The sequence below is a fragment of the Phyllobates terribilis genome, unplaced genomic scaffold (assembly GCF_046119375.1).
Source record: "Phyllobates terribilis strain yellow unplaced genomic scaffold, ASM4611937v1 Scaffold_5__5_contigs__length_657084704, whole genome shotgun sequence".
NCBI classification, from domain to species: Eukaryota; Metazoa; Chordata; class Amphibia; order Anura; family Dendrobatidae; genus Phyllobates; species Phyllobates terribilis.
The window spans coordinates 378,194,175-378,216,323 of NW_027362765.1; the positions used below are offsets into that span (position 1 = coordinate 378,194,175).

At 45.2% G+C, this 22,149-nt stretch overlaps 1 protein-coding gene across 1 annotated transcript; it reads right to left on the reverse strand.

Annotated features, from left to right (window-relative positions):
- Nucleotides 1–6,519: 6,519 nt before the first annotated feature.
- On the reverse strand, nucleotides 6,520–21,495 carry C1R (complement C1r). The gene is made up of 11 exons (XM_073684822.1): nucleotides 21,391–21,495; nucleotides 18,028–18,244; nucleotides 17,146–17,332; nucleotides 15,429–15,572; nucleotides 15,025–15,221; nucleotides 13,529–13,676; nucleotides 13,334–13,455; nucleotides 12,070–12,148; nucleotides 11,859–11,996; nucleotides 11,012–11,086; nucleotides 6,520–7,543 (listed from the first exon to the last, which is right to left on the reverse strand). Coding segments are annotated over exons 1-11 (2,076 nt in total). The 5' UTR covers nucleotides 21,393–21,495; the 3' UTR covers nucleotides 6,520–6,776.
- Between the last annotated feature and the right edge of the window lie 654 nt (nucleotides 21,496–22,149).

Below are 22,149 nucleotides of genomic sequence, written 5' to 3' on the forward strand. Positions count from 1 at the left end.
CGGGGTCTGTCGCTCTCTACCTGTCCACCATGTGTAGTGCGGGGTCTGTCACTCTCTACCTGTCCTCCATGTGCACTGCGTGGTCTGTCGCTCTCTACCTGTCCTCCATGTGTAGTGCGTGGTCTGTCACTCTCTACCTGTCCTCCATGTGTAGTGCGGGGTCTGTCACTCTCTACCTGTCCTCCATGTGTAGTGTGGGGTCTGTCACTCTCTACCTGTCCTCCATGTGTAGTGTGGGGTCCTTCACTCTCTACCTGTCCTCCATGTGTAGTGTGGGGTCTGTCACTCTCTCCCTGTCCTCCATGTGTAGTGTGGGGTCTGTCACTCTCTACCTGTCCTCCATGTGTAGTGCGGGGTCTGTCACTCTCTCCCTGTCCTCCATGTGTAGTGTGGGGTCTGTCACTCTCTACCTGTCCTCCATGTGTAGTGTGGGGTCCTTCACGCTCTACCTGTCCTCCATGTGTAGTCTGTCACTCTCTACCTGTCCTCCATGTGTAGTGTGGGGTCTGTCACTCTCTACCTGTCCTCCATGTGTAGTGTGGGGTCTGTCACTCTCTACCTGTCCTCTATGTGTAATGTGGGGTCTGTCACTCTCTACCTGTCCTCCATGTGTAGTGCGGGGTCTGTCACTCTCTACCTGTCCTCCATGTGTAGTGCGGGGTCTGTCACTCTCTACCTGTCCTCCATGTGTAGTGTGGGGTCCTTCACTCTCTACCTGTCCTCCATGTGTAGTGTGGGGTCCTTCACTCTCTACCTGTCCTCCATGTGTAGTGTGGGGTCTGTCACTCTCTACCTGTCCTCCATGTGTAATGTGGGGTCTGTCACTCTCTACCTGTCCTCTATGTGTAATGTGGGGTCTGTCACTCTCTACCTGTCCTCCATGTGTAGTGTGGGGTCCTTCACTCTCTACCTGTCCTCCATATGTAGTGTGGGGTCCTTCACTCTCTACCTGTCCTCCATGTGTAATGTGGGGTCTGTCACTCTCTACCTGTCCTCTATGTGTAATGTGGGGTCTGTCACTCTCTACCTGTCCTCCATGTGTAGTGTGGGGTCTGCCACTCTCTACCTGTCCTCCATGTGTAGTGCGGGGTCTGTCACTCTCTACCTGTCCTCCATGTGTAGTGTGGGGTCCTTCACTCTCTACCTGTCCTCCATATGTAGTGTGGGGTCCTTCACTCTCTACCTGTCCTCCATGTGTAATGTGGGGTCTGTCACTCTCTACCTGTCCTCTATGTGTAATGTGGGGTCTGTCACTCTCTACCTGTCCTCCATGTGTAGTGTGGGGTCTGCCACTCTCTACCTGTCCTCCATGTGTAGTGTGGGGTCCTTCACTCTCTACCTGTCCTCTATGTGTAATGTGGGGTCTGTCACTCTCTACCTGTCCTCCATGTATAGTGTTGGGTCCCTCACTCTCTACCTGTCCTCCATGTGTAGTGTGGGGTCCTTCACTCTCTACCTGTCCTCCATGTGTGTAGTGTGGGGTCTGTCACTCTCTACCTGTCCTCCATGTGTAGTGTGGGGTCTGTCACTCTCTACCTGTCCTCCATGTGTAGTGTGGGGTCTCTCACTCTCTACCTGTCCTCCATGTGTAGTGTGGGGTCTGTCACTCTCTACCTGTCCTCCATGTGTAGTGCGGGGTCTGTCACTCTCTACCTGTCCTCCATGTGTAGTGTGGGGTCCCTCACTCTCTACCTGTCCTCCATGTGTAGTGTGGGGTCTGTCACTCTCTACCTGTCCTCCATGTGTAGTGTGGGGTCTGTCACTCTACCTGTCCTCCATGTGTAGTGTGGGGTCCTTCACTCTCTACCTGTCCTCCATGTGTAGTGTTGGGTCCCTCACTCTCTACCTGTCCTCCATGTGTAGTATGGGGTCCTTCACTCTCTACCTGTCCTCCATGTGTAGTGTGGGGTCCTTCACTCTCTACCTGTCCTCCATGTGTAGTGTGGGGTCCTTCACTCTCTACCTGTCCTCCATGTGTGTAGTGTGGGGTCTGTCACTCTCTACCTGTCCTCCATGTGTAGTGTGGGGTCTGTCACTCTCTACCTGTCCTCCATGTGTAGTGCGGGGTCTGTCACTCTCTACCTGTCCTCCATGTGTAGTGTGGGGTCCCTCACTCTCTACCTGTCCTCCATGTGTAATGTGGGGTCTGTCACTCTCTACCTGTCCTCCATGTGTAGTGTGGGGTCTGTCACTCTACCTGTCCTCCATGTGTAGTGTGGGGTCCTTCACTCTCTACCTGTCCTCCATGTATAGTGTGGGGTCCTTCACTCTCTACCTGTCCTCCATGTGTAGTGTGGGGTCCCTCACTCTCTACCTGTCCTCCATGTGTAGTATGGGGTCCTTCACTCTCTACCTGTCCTCCATGTGTAGTGTGGGGTCCCTCACTCTCTACCTGTCCTCCATGTGTAATGTGGGGTCTGTCACTCTCTACCTGTCCTCCATGTGTAGTGTGGGGTCTGTCACTCTACCTGTCCTCCATGTGTAGTGCGGGGTCTGTCACTCTCTACCTGTCCTCCATGTGTAGTGTGGGGTCTGTCACTCTCTACCTGTCCTCCGTGTGTAGTGTGGGGTCCTTCACTCTCTACCTGTCCTCCATGTGTAGTGTGGGGTCTGTCACTCTCTACCTGTCCTCCATGTGTAGTGTGGGGTCCTTCACTCTCTACCTGTCCTCCATGTGTAGTGTGGGGTCCTTCACTCTCTACCTGTCCTCCATGTGTAGTGTGGGGTCCTTCACTCTCTACCTGTCCTCCATGTGTAGTGTGGGGTCTGTCACTCTCTACCTGTCCTCCATGTGTAGTGTTGGGTCTGTCACTCTCTACCTGTCCTCCATGTGTAGTGTGGGGTCCTTCACTCTCTACCTGTCCTCCATGTGTAGTGTGGGGTCCCTCACTCTCTACCTGTCCTCCATGTGTAGTGTGGGGTCCTTCACTCTCTACCTGTCCTCCATGTGTAGTGTGGGGTCTGTCACTCTCTACCTGTCCTCCATGTGTAGTGTGGGGTCCTTCACTCTCTACCTGTCCTCCATGTGTAGTGTGGGGTCCTTCACTCTCTACCTGTCCTCCATGTGTAGTGTGGGGTCTGTCACTCTCTACCTGTCCTCCATGTGTAATGTGGGGTCTGTCACTCTCTACCTGTCCTCCATGTGTAGTGTGGGGTCCTTCACTCTCTACCTGTCCTCCATATGTAGTGTGGGGTCCTTCACTCTCTACCTGTCCTCCATATGTAGTGTGGGGTCCTTCACTCTCTACCTGTCCTCAATGTGTAGTGTGGGGCCTGTCACTCTCTACCTGTCCTCCATGTGTAGTGTGGGGTCTGTCACTCTCTACCTGTCCTCCATCTGTAGTGTGGGGTCTGTCACTCTCTACCTGTCCTCCATGTGTAATGTGGGGTCTGTCACTCTCTACCTGTCCTCCATGTGTAATGTGGGGTCTGTCACTCTCTACCTGTCCTCCATGTGTAGTGTGGGGTCTGTCACTCTACCTGTCCTCCATGTGTAATGTGGGGTCTGTCACTCTCTACCTGTCCTCCATGTGTAGTGTGGGGTCTGTCACTCTACCTGTCCTCCATGTGTAGTGTGGGGTCCTTCACTCTCTACCTGTCCTCCATGTATAGTGTGGGGTCCTTCACTCTCTACCTGTCCTCCATGTATAGTGTGGGGTCCTTCACTCTCTACCTGTCCTCCATGTGTAGTGTGGGGTCCCTCACTCTCTACCTGTCCTCCATGTGTAGTATGGGGTCCTTCACTCTCTACCTGTCCTCCATGTGTAGTGTGGGGTCTGTCACTCTCTACCTGTCCTCCATGTGTAGTGTGGGGTCTGTCACTCTCTACCTGTCCTCCATGTGTAGTGTGGGGTCTGTCACTCTCTACCTGTCCTCCATGTGTAGTGTGGGGTCCTTCACTCTCTACCTGTCCTCCATGTGTAGTGTGGGGTCCCTCACTCTCTACCTGTCCTCCATGTGTAGTGTGGGGTCCTTCACTCTCTACCTGTCCTCCATGTGTAGTGTGGGGTCTGTCACTCTCTACCTGTCCTCCATGTGTAGTGTGGGGTCCTTCACTCTCTACCTGTCCTCCATGTGTAGTGTGGGGTCCTTCACTCTCTACCTGTCCTCCATGTGTAGTGTGGGGTCTGTCACTCTCTACCTGTCCTCCATGTGTAATGTGGGGTCTGTCACTCTCTACCTGTCCTCCATGTGTAGTGTGGGGTCCTTCACTCTCTACCTGTCCTCCATATGTAGTGTGGGGTCCTTCACTCTCTACCTGTCCTCCATATGTAGTGTGGGGTCCTTCACTCTCTACCTGTCCTCCATGTGTAGTGTTGGGTCCTTCACTCTCTACCTGTCCTCCATGTGTAGTGTGGGGTCTGTCACTCTCTACCTGTCCTCCATGTGTAATGTGGGGTCTGTCACTCTCTACCTGTCCTCTATGTGTAATGTGGGGTCTGTCACTCTCTACCTGTCCTCCATGTGTAGTGTGTGGGTCTGTCACTCTCTACCTGTCCTCCATGTGTAGTGTGGGGTCTGTCACTCTTTACCTGTCCTCCATGTGTAATGTGGGGTCTGTCACTCTCTACCTGTCCTCCATGTGTAGTGTGGGGTCTGTCACTCTACCTGTCCTCCATGTGTAGTGCGGGGTCTGTCACTCTCTACCTGTCCTCCATGTGTAGTGTGGGGTCTGTCACTCTCTACCTGTCCTCCATGTGTAGTGTGGGGTCTGTCACTCTCTACCTGTCCTCCATGTGTAGTGTGGGGTCTGTCACTCTCTACCTGTCCTCCATGTGTAGTGCGGGGTCTGTCACTCTCTACCTGTCCTCCATGTGTAGTGCGGGGTCTGTCACTCTCTACCTGTCCTCCATGTGTAGTGTGGGGTCTGTCACTCTCTACCTGTTCTCCATATGTAGTGTGTAGTCCTTCACTCTCTACCTGTCCACCGTGTGTAGTGTGGGGTCTGTCACTCTCTACCTGTCCTCCGTGTGTAGTGCGGGGTCTGTCACTCTCTACCTGTCCTCCGTGTGTAATGTGGGGTCTGTCACTCTCTACCTGTCCTCCGTGTGTAGTGTGGGGTCCTTCACTCTCTACCTGTCCTCCATATGTAGTGTGGGGTCCTTCACTCTCTACCTGTCCTCCATGTGTAGTGTTGGGTCCTTCACTCTCTACCTGTCCTCCATGTGTAGTGTGGGGTCTGTCACTCTCTACCTGTCCTCCATGTGTAATGTGGGGTCTGTCACTCTCTACCTGTCCTCTATGTGTAATGTGGGGTCTGTCACTCTCTACCTGTCCTCCATGTGTAGTGTGTGGGTCTGTCACTCTCTACCTGTCCTCCATGTGTAATGTGGGGTCTGTCACTCTCTACCTGTCCTCCATGTGTAGTGTGGGGTCTGTCACTCTCTACCTGTCCTCCATGTGTAGTGTGGGGTCTGTCACTCTCTACCTGTCCTCCGTGTGTAGTGCGGGGTCTGTCACTCTCTACCTGTCCTCCGTGTGTGGTGTGGGGTCTGTCACTCTCTACCTGTCCTCCGTGTGTAGTGTGGGGTCTGTCACTCTCTACCTGTCCTCCGTGTGTAGTGCGGGGTCTGTCACTCTCTACCTGTCCTCCATGTGTAGTGTGGGGCCTGTCACTCTCTACCTGTCCTCCATGTGTAGTGTGGGGTCTGTCACTCTCTACCTGTCCTCCATGTGTAGTGTGTAGTCTGTCACTCTCTACCTGTCCTCCATGTGTAGTGTGGGGTCTGTCACTCTCTACCTGTCCTCCATCTGTAGTGTGGGGTCTGTCACTCTCTACCTGTCCTCCATGTGTAGTGTGGGGTCTGTCATTCTCTACCTGTCCGCCATGTCCCAAAGTTTTGTGTAAAGTCAATACAGTCCCAGATGTCCATGTATAGTAAACATGGTGCCAGAGGTCTGTGTAAAGTCTACACGGTCTCAAAGGTCTATGTAAAGTTAATACAGTCCCAGAAAGTATGGATACAGTCAACACAGTCCCAGACGTCCGTGTAAAGTCAACACAATTCGAGATGTCTGAGTAGAATCAACACGGTCCTAGAAGTCTATGTATAGTCAATATGGTCCTAGAAGTCTATATATAGTCAATATGGTCCTAGAAGTCTATATATAGTCAATACGGTCCTAGAAGTCTATATATAGTCAATACGGTCCTAGAAGTCTATATATAGTCAACACGGTCCTAGAAGTCTATATATAGTCAATACGGTCCTAGAAGTCTATATATAGTCAATACGGTCCTAAAAGTCATGGCACAGTCAGCACGATCCTGGAGGTCTGTGTGAAGTCAGCCCTGACCTGGGATCCCTCTGAAACTAACAGTTATCGGCCAGAGGTAACATGGTTGCGTACCATGAGAGGTAAAGTTACTTTCTAGATGATTCAAGTGTTTTGTGCCCCAAGTATGATGAGCACATGGCCTCATGTATGGTGAATTGTAACCAGCAAGCTTGCTGTGCCCTATGAGGAGTATAACCACCAAGCATGTTGTGCTACTTTAGTGTGAAGGACAGAACAGTGTTTTCCGGGCAGAACATCTTTATTATCCAGAGCGTCAGACAGAACGCAGGCTGTGGGAGTAGTCACACCGTCTCAGCCTACAGTATTTGGATTTTTAGGTGGCGAACCCTTTTAATTAACATCCATGGTATATAGCGAGTTGATACTAACAGCCCTTATGCTGAGCTCTCTTAAGATATGGTGGCCTTTAGGCGATTATAAGGATATTTTTTTTAGATTATTTATGGTTACTTATACAATAAAGAATAGTACCCCTATCATCTTCCTGTGTAGCTTCTAATCCAATTGATATAATTGACAACTTTGGTGTAGTACCCATAGCCGCTACCACAGTCAATGCCCCACGACACCAGGCCTGTGGCCACCCACTTCTCACTGCTTTTGACAGCAAATGCTCCCCCGCTGTCTCCTTGACACGAGTCCATTGGTGAATGTAAATCTCCGGCGCAGAACATGTTCTCGGTGAACTTCAGTTTTTGATATTTTTCTTGCTTTTTTGACAACTGTTCCTGGCATTTGCTTCTTGCAACGACAGGCAAAAACACATAGTGAAGATGGTCGGTCATTTTATTTTCTTCCGTTATTCCAAACCCACTCACGTAACCCACTTTGCCGGTGTCGTACAGAACTGCCTCGCTGTTTTCGGGAAGACATATGGGGGACACGTTCCTGTTCATAGTCACTGGATTCTCCAGCTGGATGAGAGCGATATCATTATCGAAGTTCTCTGTAGAGTAATCCGGGTGGATGTAGAAAGCTTTTACCTTCACGAGGCCATTGTACACAAGATTATCAATATCCACGTCTCCGAGAAACACGTGCAAGTTCTTGAGGTCAAGATCCGCTGACCTTCCGGGTTTTAGGACGTGGGCTGCGGTGAGAACCCAGCTCTCGTCGATGAGAACTCCGCCTGCGCGTCCGGGACTCCTCAGGAGGGCTTGCCAAGGAAAGTTCCCATTTTCTGCCTCCATGCCATTGAGGACACGAATAAGGCCGGTTACAGGATTCTGTGGTTGTCCACACACTGAGGGTGCGAGAGCAAACAAACAGGTAAGAAGATAGGTCCATCAATACTGTATGGTCAGATTCGGATATTATATTTATTACGTCTATTTGAATAATAATTAAAGGGGTTTTCCCATGAACAAAGTTTATTTTATTCAATAGATCTTGGAATCCTAATAATTTCCACAATTGGATGTGTTTAAATAAAATGTTCCTGTGCTGAGATAATCTTATAAATGTGCCCCTGCTGTGTACTGTGTAATGGCTGTGTCTGACCGTACAGGAACATGGTCTGATCATACCACATCTCCTGGACAGGGGAGGAGGCAAAAGAGTATACAGGCAGGACAGCAGGGGATCCCAAATAATTATTTCTTTGCGGTAAAACATTTTTTTAAAACAGGCAGGGAAATGCTTCATCTCACAAAAAGAATCAACGGTGATCCCCTGCCGTAATGTCTGTATACTCTCTTTTGTGTCCCCCCCTGCCCAGGAGCTGTGGTATGATCAGACCATGTTCCTGCACGGTCAGACACAGCCATTACACAGTACACAGCAGGGGCACAATTATAAGATTATCTCAGCACAGGAACAATTTTTTTAAACACATCCAATTGTGGAAATGATTATTATTCCAAGACGTACTGATTAAAATCAACTTTGTTCGTGAAAAAACCCTTTAAGTCCTTGCTGTCTAACATATTATTCATAACGTCCCTGGTATCTAGGAGATTAGTAATAATATCCCTGGTGTCTAGTGAACTAGTAATAAAATCTGTGTTTTCTAGGCGCTTAAGAATATTCACTGTTGACTAGTGGGTTAAAAATCCTGTTGTTGAGTGGATTTTTAACAGAATTCCTGGTATCTAGTGGAATTATGTCCCTGAGGTCTAGTTGGTTAATAATTATCTAACTTGTGTCTAGTACGTTAAAAAAAAAAGTCCCTGGTTTTTAATGGTTTAAGAAATCGATGATGTTTAGTAGCGAATATTCTTGGTAAAAAGTAATATATCCCTGTAACATTGGGGTTTAATAACTATATTGTCATGCATCTGGGTTCGAACTCTTGAGCCTGTGCTTTGTTGTCAGCTTCTCTGTCCGCCAAGCCACAGCAGATACACCTTTTCTGCAGGTGTTTATTTTCTGTTATCCTTGCTTCAGTCTTTTTAGGGTAACAGGTGTTTTCATTTACACATTTGTCTGCCCTATCGCTTTTCGGGTGCGGCTTTATATACTTGCCCCTGCTGGTATTTCCTGCTGGTGATATTCTCATTTGGATTTCCAGCCATACTGCTGTAGTTTAAGCCAGTCAGTGAAAGACCAGCTAGGGCTTATCTCTATGCTGTTTATGTTCTTTACCCTGCACCTATCTTCTGTTTCTTTTTAGGAAGTAGGCGGCATATTCTTTATCAGTATGTACTTAATCATTTATTTTGTATGTCGTGGTTTGTTTTACTCACTCTGGGATCTCTTTCTATTTCAGCACGCTTTCTTTTCTGTAGTTAATTTCCACTCTGCTCTGCCCTCCGGTTCTTTAGGAGGAACATGAAGCGCTCGATGGCCTTTCAGGCAGCATAGGTCCGAGTTGCCATCATCTAGTCTGTGGTTAGGGCTATCTCGGCCCACGCATGATCCACTAGGGACTGCGGGGTCAGGATCTCTAGTCTCTACAGGAACCGGCTAGGTCAGTTGCAGTTTTTAGTGTGTTACCTATTTGACCAAGTGAGTTGCTACACAATCATAACCTATATCCCTGGTATTTAGTAGGTCGGATATAAATCCATGGTAGCTAGTAAATATATTCCCAGTGTCTAGTGGCTTCAGCATTACATCCCTGTTGCCCAGTGACTAATAATTATTTCCCTGGTGTCTAGTAGGTTAGTAATTATATCCCTGGTGTCTAGTAGGTTAATAATTATATCCCTGGTGTCTAGTAGGTTAATAATTATATCTTAATAATTATATCCCTGGTGTCTAGTAGGTTAATAATTATATCTTAATAATTATATCCCTGGTGTCTAGTAGGTTAATAATTATATCCCTGGTGTCTAGTAGGTTAGTAATTATATCTTAATAATTATATCCCTGGTGTCTAGTAATTACTAACCTACTAGACACCAGGGATATAATTATTAAGATATAATTATTAACCTACTAGACACCAGGGATATAATTATTAAGATATAATTATTAACCTACTAGACACCAGGGATATAATTATTAACCTACTAGACACCAGGGATATAATTATTAAGATATAATTATTAACCTACTAGTCACCAGGGATATAATTATTAACCTATGTCCATGGTGTCTAGTAGGTTAATAATTATATCCCTGGTTTCTAGTGGGTTAATAATTATATCTTAATAATTATATCCCTGGTGTCTAGTAGGTTAATAATTATATCCCTGGTGTCTAGTAGGTTAATAATTATATCCCTGGTGTCTAGTAGGTTAGTAATTAAATCGCTAGTTTTTAGTAAATTAATAATTATATTTCTGCTGTCTAGATGGTTAATAATTAAATAGCTGGTGTATAATTGGTCAGTAATAATATCCCTAATATCTTGTAGGTTAATATTTAGATCTGGTGTCTAGAAGGTTAGTAATACGTATATGTCTTGTGTGTATAAGATTAATAATTATGTCCCTGGTGTCTAGTAGGTTAGTAACTATATCCCTGGTGTTTATCAGGTCACTAGTTATATCCCTGGTGTCTGGTAGGACAGTAATTATTAACTGTCTAGACACTAGCAATATAATTATGTCTCGGCATGACATTGAATTGTTGGTGGAACCAGTGGTGTGGCCAAGTTTCTCCAAATTGTCCCATCAGCCGGTTTCCAACACAACATCTCCAGGCCGCATGTTGCTCGTGCTACTGTGAGCCTCCTGCGCGGCCTAAACCTTCTCCCATGGCTGCAGAGTCTCCAGACTTGTCTCCATCAAGCACATATGGGACGCAATTGGTCGGTGATCACACAGGAGCTGCCAGCAGCGGATCTTGATGATTTGCCCAAGTGCATTCAGCAGCAGAACCTTCCTCAGACGACCGTTAATAACCTCAGTGACAGCAGCCTAGGCCGGAGGTGCCGGGATTTCTGCATGTGGAAAATGATGTTTCCATTTTTTCATCATTTACAGATCAGTGATGTCTCCATCCTGTGATTTCCAGAACTCTACGACTTTTCCTTCTTGGTGATGTAATTTCAAAGCTGAAAAATGTACAGTATATCCCAGGTGTCTAGAGGGTCAAAAATGACATCCTTGAGGTCTACAGGCTTAATGATGTATCTCTGGAGTCAGGAATGGTTTCTCAGTGTTCGCTGAGTTACTGATACTGTTTCTCGTGTCTTATTAATGCTGTTTGGAAAGCAACCTTCAAGCATATTCGGATGGCGCCCTCCCTGGTGGTCCAGTGGCCGCTGATTATTCACTTCTTTTAACATTTAGTAAAATCATTAAAATTCACCAAAATAACAAACCTGGCACACAAACTGGGATCTGCTGGCCTCCATTCTCATCACTCCACACGCGGTCTTCAGTACAAGAAAAACGAGCTGGAAATTATAGAGACAAAAATAAGAATCAGATTATCATTTCCATTATTAGATTATGTTATATAATTATATACAGGAGATACCCAGGTTATACCGGCTGTACATATATAATTATATACAGAAGATGCCCAGGTTATACCGGCTGTACATATATAATTATATACAGGAGATGCCCAGGTTATACCGGCTGTACATATATAATTATATACAGGAGATGCCCAGGTTATACCGGCTGTACATATATAATTATATATACAGAAGATACCCAGGTTATACCGGCTGTACATATATAATTATATACAGAAGATACCCAGGTTATACCAGCTGTACATATATAATTATATACAGAAGATGCCCAGGTTATACCGGCTGTACATATATAATTATATACAGGAGATGCCCAGGTTATACCAGCTGTACATATAGAATTATATACAGGAGATGCCCAGGTTATAAAAGCTGTACATATATAATTATATACAGAAGATACCCAGGTTATACCAGCTGTACATATATAATTATATACAGAAGATGCCCAGGTTATACCGGCTGTACATATATAATTATATACAGGAGATGCCCAGGTTATACCAGCTGTACATATAGAATTAAATACAAGAGATGCCCAGGTTATACCAGCTGTACATATATAATTATATACAGGAGATACCCAGGTTATACCAGCTGTACATATATAATTATATACAGGAGATACCCAGGTTATACCAGCTGTACATATATAATTCTATACAGAAGTACCCAGGATACATACCACTCCCTGTGGTCACCATCTTGTAGTACGGCTCGTTACACGCGTAGACTATCTCGGACTGATACGTCACCCTCTTTGGTTCCGCCAAGAACTTGTGGCCGCCATTGCGCAAAAGCTTTGGTTCTCCACAGCTCAAAACTGCAGAGAGCAACAAGTCAGCAGCTGCTCCGGCGACATCCGATCAGAGTGTTAGGGCCACGTGCGGACTTACTTTCACATCGGGGTACCGGCCGGTGCCACGCGCCATCCTTCTGGCAGACAGCGGTGAAGACGCTCAGCTCTCTGCCTCCCTGCGAGAGAAGACACCTTTATTTTACAGGTCGGTACAGTTTTGGTGATATCAAATATATACAGTATATAGTTATTTTTTTACATTTTTTTGTACATTTTTTGTAATTTCTTAGATTATTTTTATAAATTATTTTGGAGTCAACTGGGGAAAAAAAAAACAGCACTTCCACCGTAGTTTTTTTCCCCCCTTTTTACTATTTTTAACCCCTTCCCTACTTTTGTATATCGGGCACGGGTGTATCGCTCCATACGTGATCTCTTGGGGTCTCCATCACTGCCATCTTGGTACTCCTAGTCTAGTAGGAGATTTACTTTGTTATTGCAGTATATAGTACAAGTGATGAAACAATCGCAAGTTCAAATCTGATAGAGGGACTGAAAAATAAAGTAAAAAAAAAAGTTATTAAAAAATAAAAATACAACTAAAAAAAGTTAAGAAATGATAAAAATAAATAATAAACATATTTGATATTTTCATATCCGAAAGTCCAGATATATTAATTATTCTCTACAATAAACTTTGTAAAAAAAAAAAAAAGAAAATGGCAGAATTACTTTTTTTTTTCACAAAAAATGCAATAATAAGCGATTAAAACTTCGTATATACCATAAAATGGTAACATACACAAAAAAAAAAAACAGCTCTCCCAAAGCTCCATCAATAGATAATTAAATAAGTTACAGATTTCAGAAAATGAAGACAAAAAAAACGACTTGTTTGTAAAGTTCTGTATTTTTTTAACCGTGAAAATATTTAAAAAAAAAAGAAATATAAAAATAAATAAATAAATGTTTGGAAATCCTGCGATTGCACTGACCGGGTGAATCATCAGGTACAATAAACGTAAAAACAAAACCCAAAAAACAATGGCGGAAATGCTTTTTTTTTTTTTCACTTTTTCGCCACATTTGGATTTTTTTTTTACCCCTTACATTATATGGCAATGTAAATGGTGTCACTTAAAACTGCAACTCGTCCTGGAAAAAAAATGGCTCTCATACGGCTACGGAGAGGAAAAAAAAAAGTTATTAAAGGGGGTGAAAAAATAAAAACTCGTAGTGGGGGTGGGGGGGTTAAAAAGTTTAATATTTTGTTTAGTTATTTTTTCGTTTTACTAAATGACTTCGGCGTCCTGACTCTCCCCATCCTTGGTACCTGATGGCCGCGCTTTTTTTCGTCATACCTCCATCAGCCTGTATCCGGTGCGGCAGGAGAGCACGAAGTAGTCCCGCATTCGGTACACGTCCTGCAATGGTGACACAATGGAGAACTCGTCCAGGGTCACCGGTTTTGGACACAGGATGGCTAAGGAAAACGGGAAAGATGGAGGTCACGGATGACACATATTGATGTAACGCGGCACAGCCACGCTACTTACCCTCCGATGTGTAGAATATCTTCCACCCTCTGCTGTTCCCGGAGTCGTCGGTTTGGAATACGATGTCCACCTCGTGGCTCTTCGTCTCGATGATTTCAGGGGCGTGACTCCCACACAAATTCCTCACTAACTGATCCCCTACAAAAATCTAATAACACAAGGGTAAGGAGGTCAGGAGGTGGAGCTTGACATGGGGAGTAGTCAGTCGGGTGGGGCTTAAAAAGGAGTGGGATTTGTCACCGGCCAATGGAAAAAGAGATCATGGAGGGGCGAGTATATTTGAGGTACGGGCAAGGGATTATTAGGGTTTCTGGGCTAATTGACGCTAACTGGATTTAAAATGACCCTAACTCTAAACTCAGAAATCATTCCTGATGCTCAAAATTAATTAATTCCCCCCAGACCAGGCCCCAAAAATGAAAAAAGTACTACAGAACCAAAACGAGACTCCAAAATCTACACCCCAAAATGAGTACAGAAATGACCCCAAAATTATTCTAGAACCCAGACCAGACTCCAAAATAAAATCAGACCCAAAATTTGTCAAGACCTCATACAAGACCCCCAAATTAACCCAGATCTGACCACCAAATTAATCCAGAACCCAAACCAGGCCACCTCCAAAAAATATTATAATGAAGAGCAGACCCCTAAATTAATCAAGACCACAGACCAAACCCCAAAATTAATTCAGTACCCCAAAATAGTCAGGATACCAGACCCCAATATTAATCCAGAACCCAGATTTGACCCCAAAATTAATTAAGACACCCGAACAGACCCTCAAATTCATCAAGACCAGACATAAAAATGAATTCAGGTTCCAAACCTGACGCCAAAATTTATCCAAACCCTAAAATTAATTCAGATACAAAAAATCATTCCAAACCTCTCAATTTACATCTCAAGTCAAACTCCAAAATACTGACCTAATACCCCCCAAAATTTAGACCTGAGACCAAATGCCAAAATTCAGACCCCTCTGTTTACTTAACAACCCTCCTTCTCAGCTTTTCCCTAAGTTCTTAAATTACCGAAGGGAACCTAGATCTGCCCGTGAAATAGATGCTGCTCACCTTCTGGAAACATGTCCATGCCCGGATTTCATTTACAAAACCATGAGTGCCCCATTGACCTGTGGATTGTAGGCAACTGCCCTACCATCTGTGGGATTACAGCCTACCAAAGAGATTGCCACATCTTGGCACCAATAGTTAGCCATAGGTGGTGCAGAACTAGCAGTCACACAGGGGCCCTTGTGTCTCCAGGGGTCCTCCACCACCTAAGTCACCAGTGCTACAATTGGCACATAGCTGGTGGGTCCAAAACCTCTAAGTTCTTCTTCTGGAAGAAGGTCTATCATGAGTTGTCACCTAACAAGGGTTTACATACTTTTCTTGAACATGAGCTCAATACTATATACATCCTCCTCTGGAATTTAGGTGGAAGAGTTAAAGAGAAGAAGACAATGTGGAGACAATCCCAGAACTATGAACCTTCAAGGTATCGTAGGGGCACGGAACCCGTGGATGGTCGTCGATGTCAAAGATCTCCTTGAACTCCAGTGAGACGTGCATCCCTCTCTCCAGCCGTATCCGATAGGTGCAGTTGAGGTCCGGGGGGTAAGGTTGGGGGTACCCCGGACTGGAAATGAATCCAGACTCCTCTGTAAACAACTGGTTACTGCACTGTGCTGAAAAAAAGAAGAGGAGAATGGCTTTTTCTAGAAGATGGGTCTAGACTCTAGAATAGGGGTCTTCAACATTTAGATCTTCAGTGGTGGAGAAACTCCAACTCCCAGTATTCTCCGACAACCCCTGGCTGTTAGGTCATACTAGGGGTTGGAGTTTCATCTTCACTGGAGAACCATAAGGGTGCAGATGGCCACTCTAGAACCCACCTTTACAAGTTCCATTGTCGCCCTGGAGCTCGTAGCCCAGGAGGCAGGAGCAGAAATAGCCTCCGATGTAATTGTGACATATGTGCTGGCACGGCCGGGTCCACGCCAGGCTGTTATTGTTGGGGGAGACACACTCATCGTCATCTGAAGCGTGATGCAGAACATGGAAAAAAGCAAAGAACATGGGAAGAACATCAGAAGCTGATCACAGGAAGGGCAGAGGGTCTTACAGATGGATTGTCTGTGCCCATGGGGCCAAAACAAACCTACTAAGAGAGACCACAAAGAACGGGAGACGGATGAGTGGTGTCCGGTTTATCTACCATCGCTCACAAGAAGCTACAATCAACTTGTCTGTTCTTGGAATTTGTACAAGAATAGGTTTCCATGAGCAGAATTATGAATGCGGCTCCGGGCTCTAAGTCAGAACCAGGGCACGTTGTTATGTGGGTTATGTCTAATGTTCAAGGGTGATGGAGGGGTAATCTGATTAATATTACCTATTTAGGGAGTCTTTTCTGGAGTCTGTATTAGTCTCGGGGGTCCGTATTTCAGGGATGTAAACTGAGGTCTTTACTTATTCACAGGGTCTAATCTGGGGTTCACATTAGTTTTAGAGGGGTTGGTTTGAGGTCTATATTTCTTAAGAGGTAAGAACTGGGGTCTTCATTAGTTCAGTGGGTCTGGTCTGACGTCTGTATTATTTTAGGGCATCTGGAAGGGGCTTGTATTTTTTTAGGGGTGTGGTTTGTACTTGGTTAGGGGGTTTAATCTGGGATTTGTACTTATTGCTTGTCTGTTTTATTTTGTGGGGAGGTTGGTCTGGGGGTCCATGTTTGTTTACAGCATCTTGTCTGGAGTTTGTATTATTTTAGGTGGTTTGGTCCGACGTCTGTATATTTAAAGTGGGTCTGCTCTGAGGTTTGTATTTTTTGAGGGGGTCTGGTCTGACGTCTGTATATTTAAAGTGAGTCTGATATGGGGTTTGTATTTCTTTAGGGGTTCATTCTGGGGGTCTTTATTATATAGGGTGTCTGGTCAGGGTTTGTATTAAGGAGGATCTTGTCTGGGTTTGTATTTTTTATAGGGTCTAGTCTGGGGTCTGCAATTCTTTGGGGTATTTGGTCTAAGTTTTGTGTTATTTGAGGTGATGTGGTCTGGGGTATATATTATTTAGGGGTCTGGCCTGGGGTCTGTGTTTGTTTAGAAGTCCGGGCTCTGTATTTTTTAGGGAATTTCTTTATAGGTCTGGTATGGGGTTTGTATTATTTGAGGGGATTGGTCTGGGGTCTAAATTAGTGTAGGGGGTTTGGTTTGGGGTCTGTATTTTTAGGGGATCTGGTCTTGGGTCTGGATTTTTAGACGGTCTGGTGTCTGTAATTTCTTTATAGTTCAGGTTTGGGGTTTTTATTATTGGATGTGATTGGTCTGGGGTCTGTATTTGTTTAGCGGGTCTGAATTTTAGAGGGTCTGTATTTTTTGGGGACCTGGTCAGGACTTGTATTTCTTTCTGGTGCAGGTTATATATTTGGGGTAAGCATATGTTCAGAGCTGGTCTGGGGTCTAGATTATTTTGGGGTCTGATACGAGGGTCAGATGGCTGACTCCTCAGGGGTTGGTCTATACAAAACAGCGAGTCCAGAAGATAAAAGAAAAAGGTCCAAAGCTGATAAGGTGTGCGGTCCCGGTAATCATCACACTGGAGGTCGGTACTTGCCCACGGCCCGGTAGAACGCCTGGAATCCTTTATAGAAGACGGCAGAACCGTTCTCCTCATTGGAGAAATCCGAGAGAAATTCAATTTTCATTTGGTTCCCATGAGAGATTAAGAGGCGAGAACCCGGGTGAAATCTGGACCTCTTAGGGCCACAAAACCGACCTATTTCTCTGTTAACATCAAACACCTGAATGTGAAAAATGGAAATAGAGAGTCACAATATAATCACTGACTAATCATATACAGAAGATACCCAGGTTATACCAGCTGTACATATATAATTATATACAGAAGATACCCAGGTTATAGCAGCTGTACGTATATAATTATATACTGGATATACCCAGGTTATAGCAGCTGTACATATATAATTATATACTGGATATACCCAGGTTATAGCAGCTGTACATGTATAATTATATACTGGATATACCCAGGTTATACCAGCTGTACATATATAATTATATACAGGATATACCCAGGTTATACCAGCTGTATGTATATAATTATATACAGGAGATACCCAGGTTATAGCAGCTGTACGTATATAATTATATACTGGATATACCCAGGTTATAGCAGCTGTACATATATAATTATATACTGGATATACCCAGGTTATACCAGCTGTACATATATAATTATATACAGGATATACCCAGGTTATACCAGCTGTATGTATATAATTATATACAGGAGATACCCAGGTTATAGCAGCTGTACGTATATAATTATATACTGGATATACCCAGGTTATAGCAGCTGTACATATATAATTATATACTGGATATACCCAGGTTATACCAGCATGCTCCGTATCAGTATATATCAGATGCTTATGTTATACCAGCTGTACATGTATCACCATATAGCAGGACTGACCTTGACATAGTCATAGTTACAAGCATCAGATGGTTCCAAGTCAAACACCAGGAACTTCAGTGAGATGTGGAATCCGTTGTGCACGGAGATGTTCCAGGTGCTGCGCTGGTCGTTGGGGTACGTTTTCGGGTAGTTGGGGGATGAGATGAGTCCATATTGAGGGGTCTTGCTGGTAGAACAGGTCACAGATCCAAAAAGCAGCAAAACCCACAGGAACCTGCAGAACAAGAACCTCAGACATAGGGAGAGGCAGCACAATGCCTCAGTATCCCAGGTACGACGTAGAGGGCTCTGCAGACCATTGCGCAACATTTTATGATAATATAATCGCACTTTATGGTATTATATCTCATACCTCCACAGCAGAGCATTGCATCTCATACCTCCAAAGCAGAGCATAGCATCTCATAGCTACACAGCAGAGCATTGCATCTCATAGCTACACAGCAGAGCATTGCATCTCATAGCTACACAGCAGAGCATTGCATCTCATAGCTACACAGCAGAGCATTGCATCTCATAGCTACACAGCAGAGCATTGCATCTCATAGCTACACAGCAGAGCATTGCATCTCATAGCTACACAGCAGAGCATTGCATCTCATACCTCGACAGCAGAGCATTGCATCTCATAGCTACACAGCAGAGCATTGCATCTCATAGCTACACAGCAGAAGGTTGCATCTCATAGCTACACAGCAGAGCATTGCATCTCATACCTCCACAGCAGAAGGTTGCATCTCATACCTCCACAGCAGAGCATCGCATCTCATACCTCGACAGCAGAGCATTGCATCTCATAACTACACAGCAGAGCATTGCATCTCATAACTACACAGCAGAGCATTGCATCTCATAACTACACAGCAGAGCATCGCATCTCATAGCTACACAGCAGAGCATTGCATCTCATAGCTACACAGCAGAGCATTGCATCTCATAACTACACAGCAGAGCATCGCATCTCATAACTACACAGCAGAGCATCGCATCTTATATCTCCACAGCAGAGCATTGCATCTCATATCTCCACAGCAGAGCATTGCATCTCATACCTCCACAGCAGAGCATTGCATCTCATAGCTACACAGCAGGTTGCATCTCATACCTCCACAGCAGAGCATCGAATCTCATACCTCCACAGCAGAGCATTGCATCTCATAGCTACACTGCAGAGCATTGCATCTCATACCTCCACAGCAGAGCATTGCATCTCATACCTCCAAAGCAGAGCATAGCATCTCATAACTACACAGCAGAGCATTGCATCTCATAGCTACACAGCAGAGCATTGCATCTCATACCTCCAAAGCAGAGCATAGCATCTCATAGCTACACAGCAGAGCATTGCATCTCATAGCTACACAGCAGAGCATTGCATCTCATAGCTACACAGCAGAGCATTGCATCTCATAGCTACACAGCAGAGCATTGCATCTCATAGCTACACAGGAGAGCATTGCATCTCATAGCTACACAGCAGAGCATTGCATCTCATAGCTACACAGCAGAGCATTGCATCTCATAACTACACAGCAGAAGGTTGCATCTCATACCTCCACAGCACAGCATCGCATCTCATACCTCGACAGCAGAGCATTGCATCTCATAACTACACAGCAGAGCATCGCATCTCATACCTCCACAGCAGAGCATTGCATCTCATAGCTACACAGCAGAGCATTGCATCTCATAGCTACACAGCAGAAGGTTGCATCTCATACCTCCACAGCACAGCATCGCATCTCATACCTCGACAGCAGAGCATTGCATCTCATAACTACACAGCAGAGCATTGCATCTCATAACTACACAGCAGAGCATCGCATCTCATAGCTACACAGCAGAGCATTGCATCTCATAGCTACACAGCAGAGCATTGCATCTCATAACTACACAGCAGAGCATCGCATCTCATAGCTACACAGCAGAGCATTGCATCTCATAGCTACACAGCAGAGCATTGCATCTCATAACTACACAGCAGAGCATTGCATCTCATAACTACACAGCAGAGCATCGCATCTTATATCTCCACAGCAGAGCATTGCATCTCATATCTCCACAGCAGAGCATTGCATCTCATACCTCCACAGCAGAGCATTGCATCTCATAGCTACACAGCAGGTTGCATCTCATACCTCCACAGCAGAGCATCGCATCTCATACCTCCACAGCAGAGCATTGCATCTCATAGCTACACTGCAGAGCATTGCATCTCATACCTCCACAGCAGCGCATTGCATCTCATACCTCCAAAGCAGAGCATAGCATCTCATAACTACACAGCAGAGCATTGCATCTCATAGCTACACAGCAGAGCATTGCATCTCATAGCTACACAGCAGAGCATTGCATCTCATAGCTACACAGCAGAGCATTGCATCTCATAGCTACACAGCAGAGCATTGCATCTCATATCTCCACAGCACAGCATCGCATCTCATACCTCGACAGCAGAGAATTGCATCTCATAGCTACACAGCAGAAGGTTGCATCTCATACCTCCACAGCACAGCATCGCATCTCATACCTCGACAGCAGAGCATTGCATCTCATAACTACACAGCAGAGCATTGCATCTCATAACTACACAGCAGAGCATCGCATCTCATAGCTACACAGCAGAGCATTGCATCTCATAGCTACACAGCAGAGCATTGCATCTCATAACTACACAGCAGAGCATCGCATCTCATAACTACACAGCAGAGCATCGCATCTTATATCTCCACAGCAGAGCATTGCATCTCATATCTCCACAGCAGAGCATTGCATCTCATACCTCCACAGCAGAGCATTGCATCTCATAGCTACACAGCAGGTTGCATCTCATACCTCCACAGCAGAGCATCGCATCTCATACCTCCACAGCAGAGCATTGCATCTCATAGCTACACTGCAGAGCATTGCATCTCATATCTCCACAGCAGAGCATTGCATCTCATAGCTCCACAGCAGAGCATTGCATCTCATATCTCCACAGCAGAGCATTGCATCTCATATCTCCACAGCAGAGCATTGCATCTCATATCTCCACAGCAGAGCATTGCATCTCATAGCTACACAGCAGAGGATTGCATCTCGTACAACCTACACAGTAGAGCATTGCATCTAATATATACACAGGCAGAGCATTGCACCTTATACCTTCAGAGGCAGAGCATTACATTTCATACCACCACAGCAGAGCATTGCACCTCTTGCATATACATGCAGAGTATTGCATCTCAGTTCATAGCACAGAACACTGACCCTCATCTATTCTGGCAGAGCATTGCATCTTCTGTCAGACAGGACATTAGGGATTATTGGATCCATCTCTTATGTCCTGGCTATTTTTGTCTCTCGGTTACTACTTACATTATCACTTTTCTGTCTGTACAGGATGATTTTCCCAAAAGTGAAAGTTTTCCCCGTTCACAGGAGATGATCAGTGAGGAGGAGGAGGAGATGAGGAGGAGATAATGGGAGCAGAGGGGGAAAGTTTTGTGGACTTCTTAGGACTGTGTCTGTGTGGTCTCTGCTGCCCCCTGGCGTATGTGTGAAGTACAGGCCTTGTATTACACAGTCTATTTCTGTGTGTTCCAAAACAGACCCCGTTCACTAAAACAGAATTCAAACCAGACCCCCTAAAATACTGACCACAGAGCAGACCAATTAAAGACCTCAGACCAGACCCCATTAAATAAGAAACTGACCCAGAACAGAAAGCCAACCCCAAATTTCATTCAGACCCCCTAAAATATTCTGTCCACAGATCAGACCCCTTATATACAAAACTGACTTCAGACAAGACCCCCAAATAACTCAGACATCAGATGAGACTCCGCAGACACTTATCGCCTTCCATTCCTGCAGATTCTTTCACTCCTCAGCTTTAGGACCAAGATGCATCGGGCCCCACAAGACTAAGGGTCCCACAAGACTAAGGGCCCCAAACACCTGTATAGAAAAATACAGCTGCATATACAGCGGGTGAAATAAGTATTGAACACGTCACCAATTTTCTAGGTAAATCTATTTCTAAAGGTGCTATTGACATGAAATTCTCCCCAGATGTCGGTAACAGCCCATCCAATCCACAGAGCAAAGAAATCACCGTAGATGTCAATAAATTAT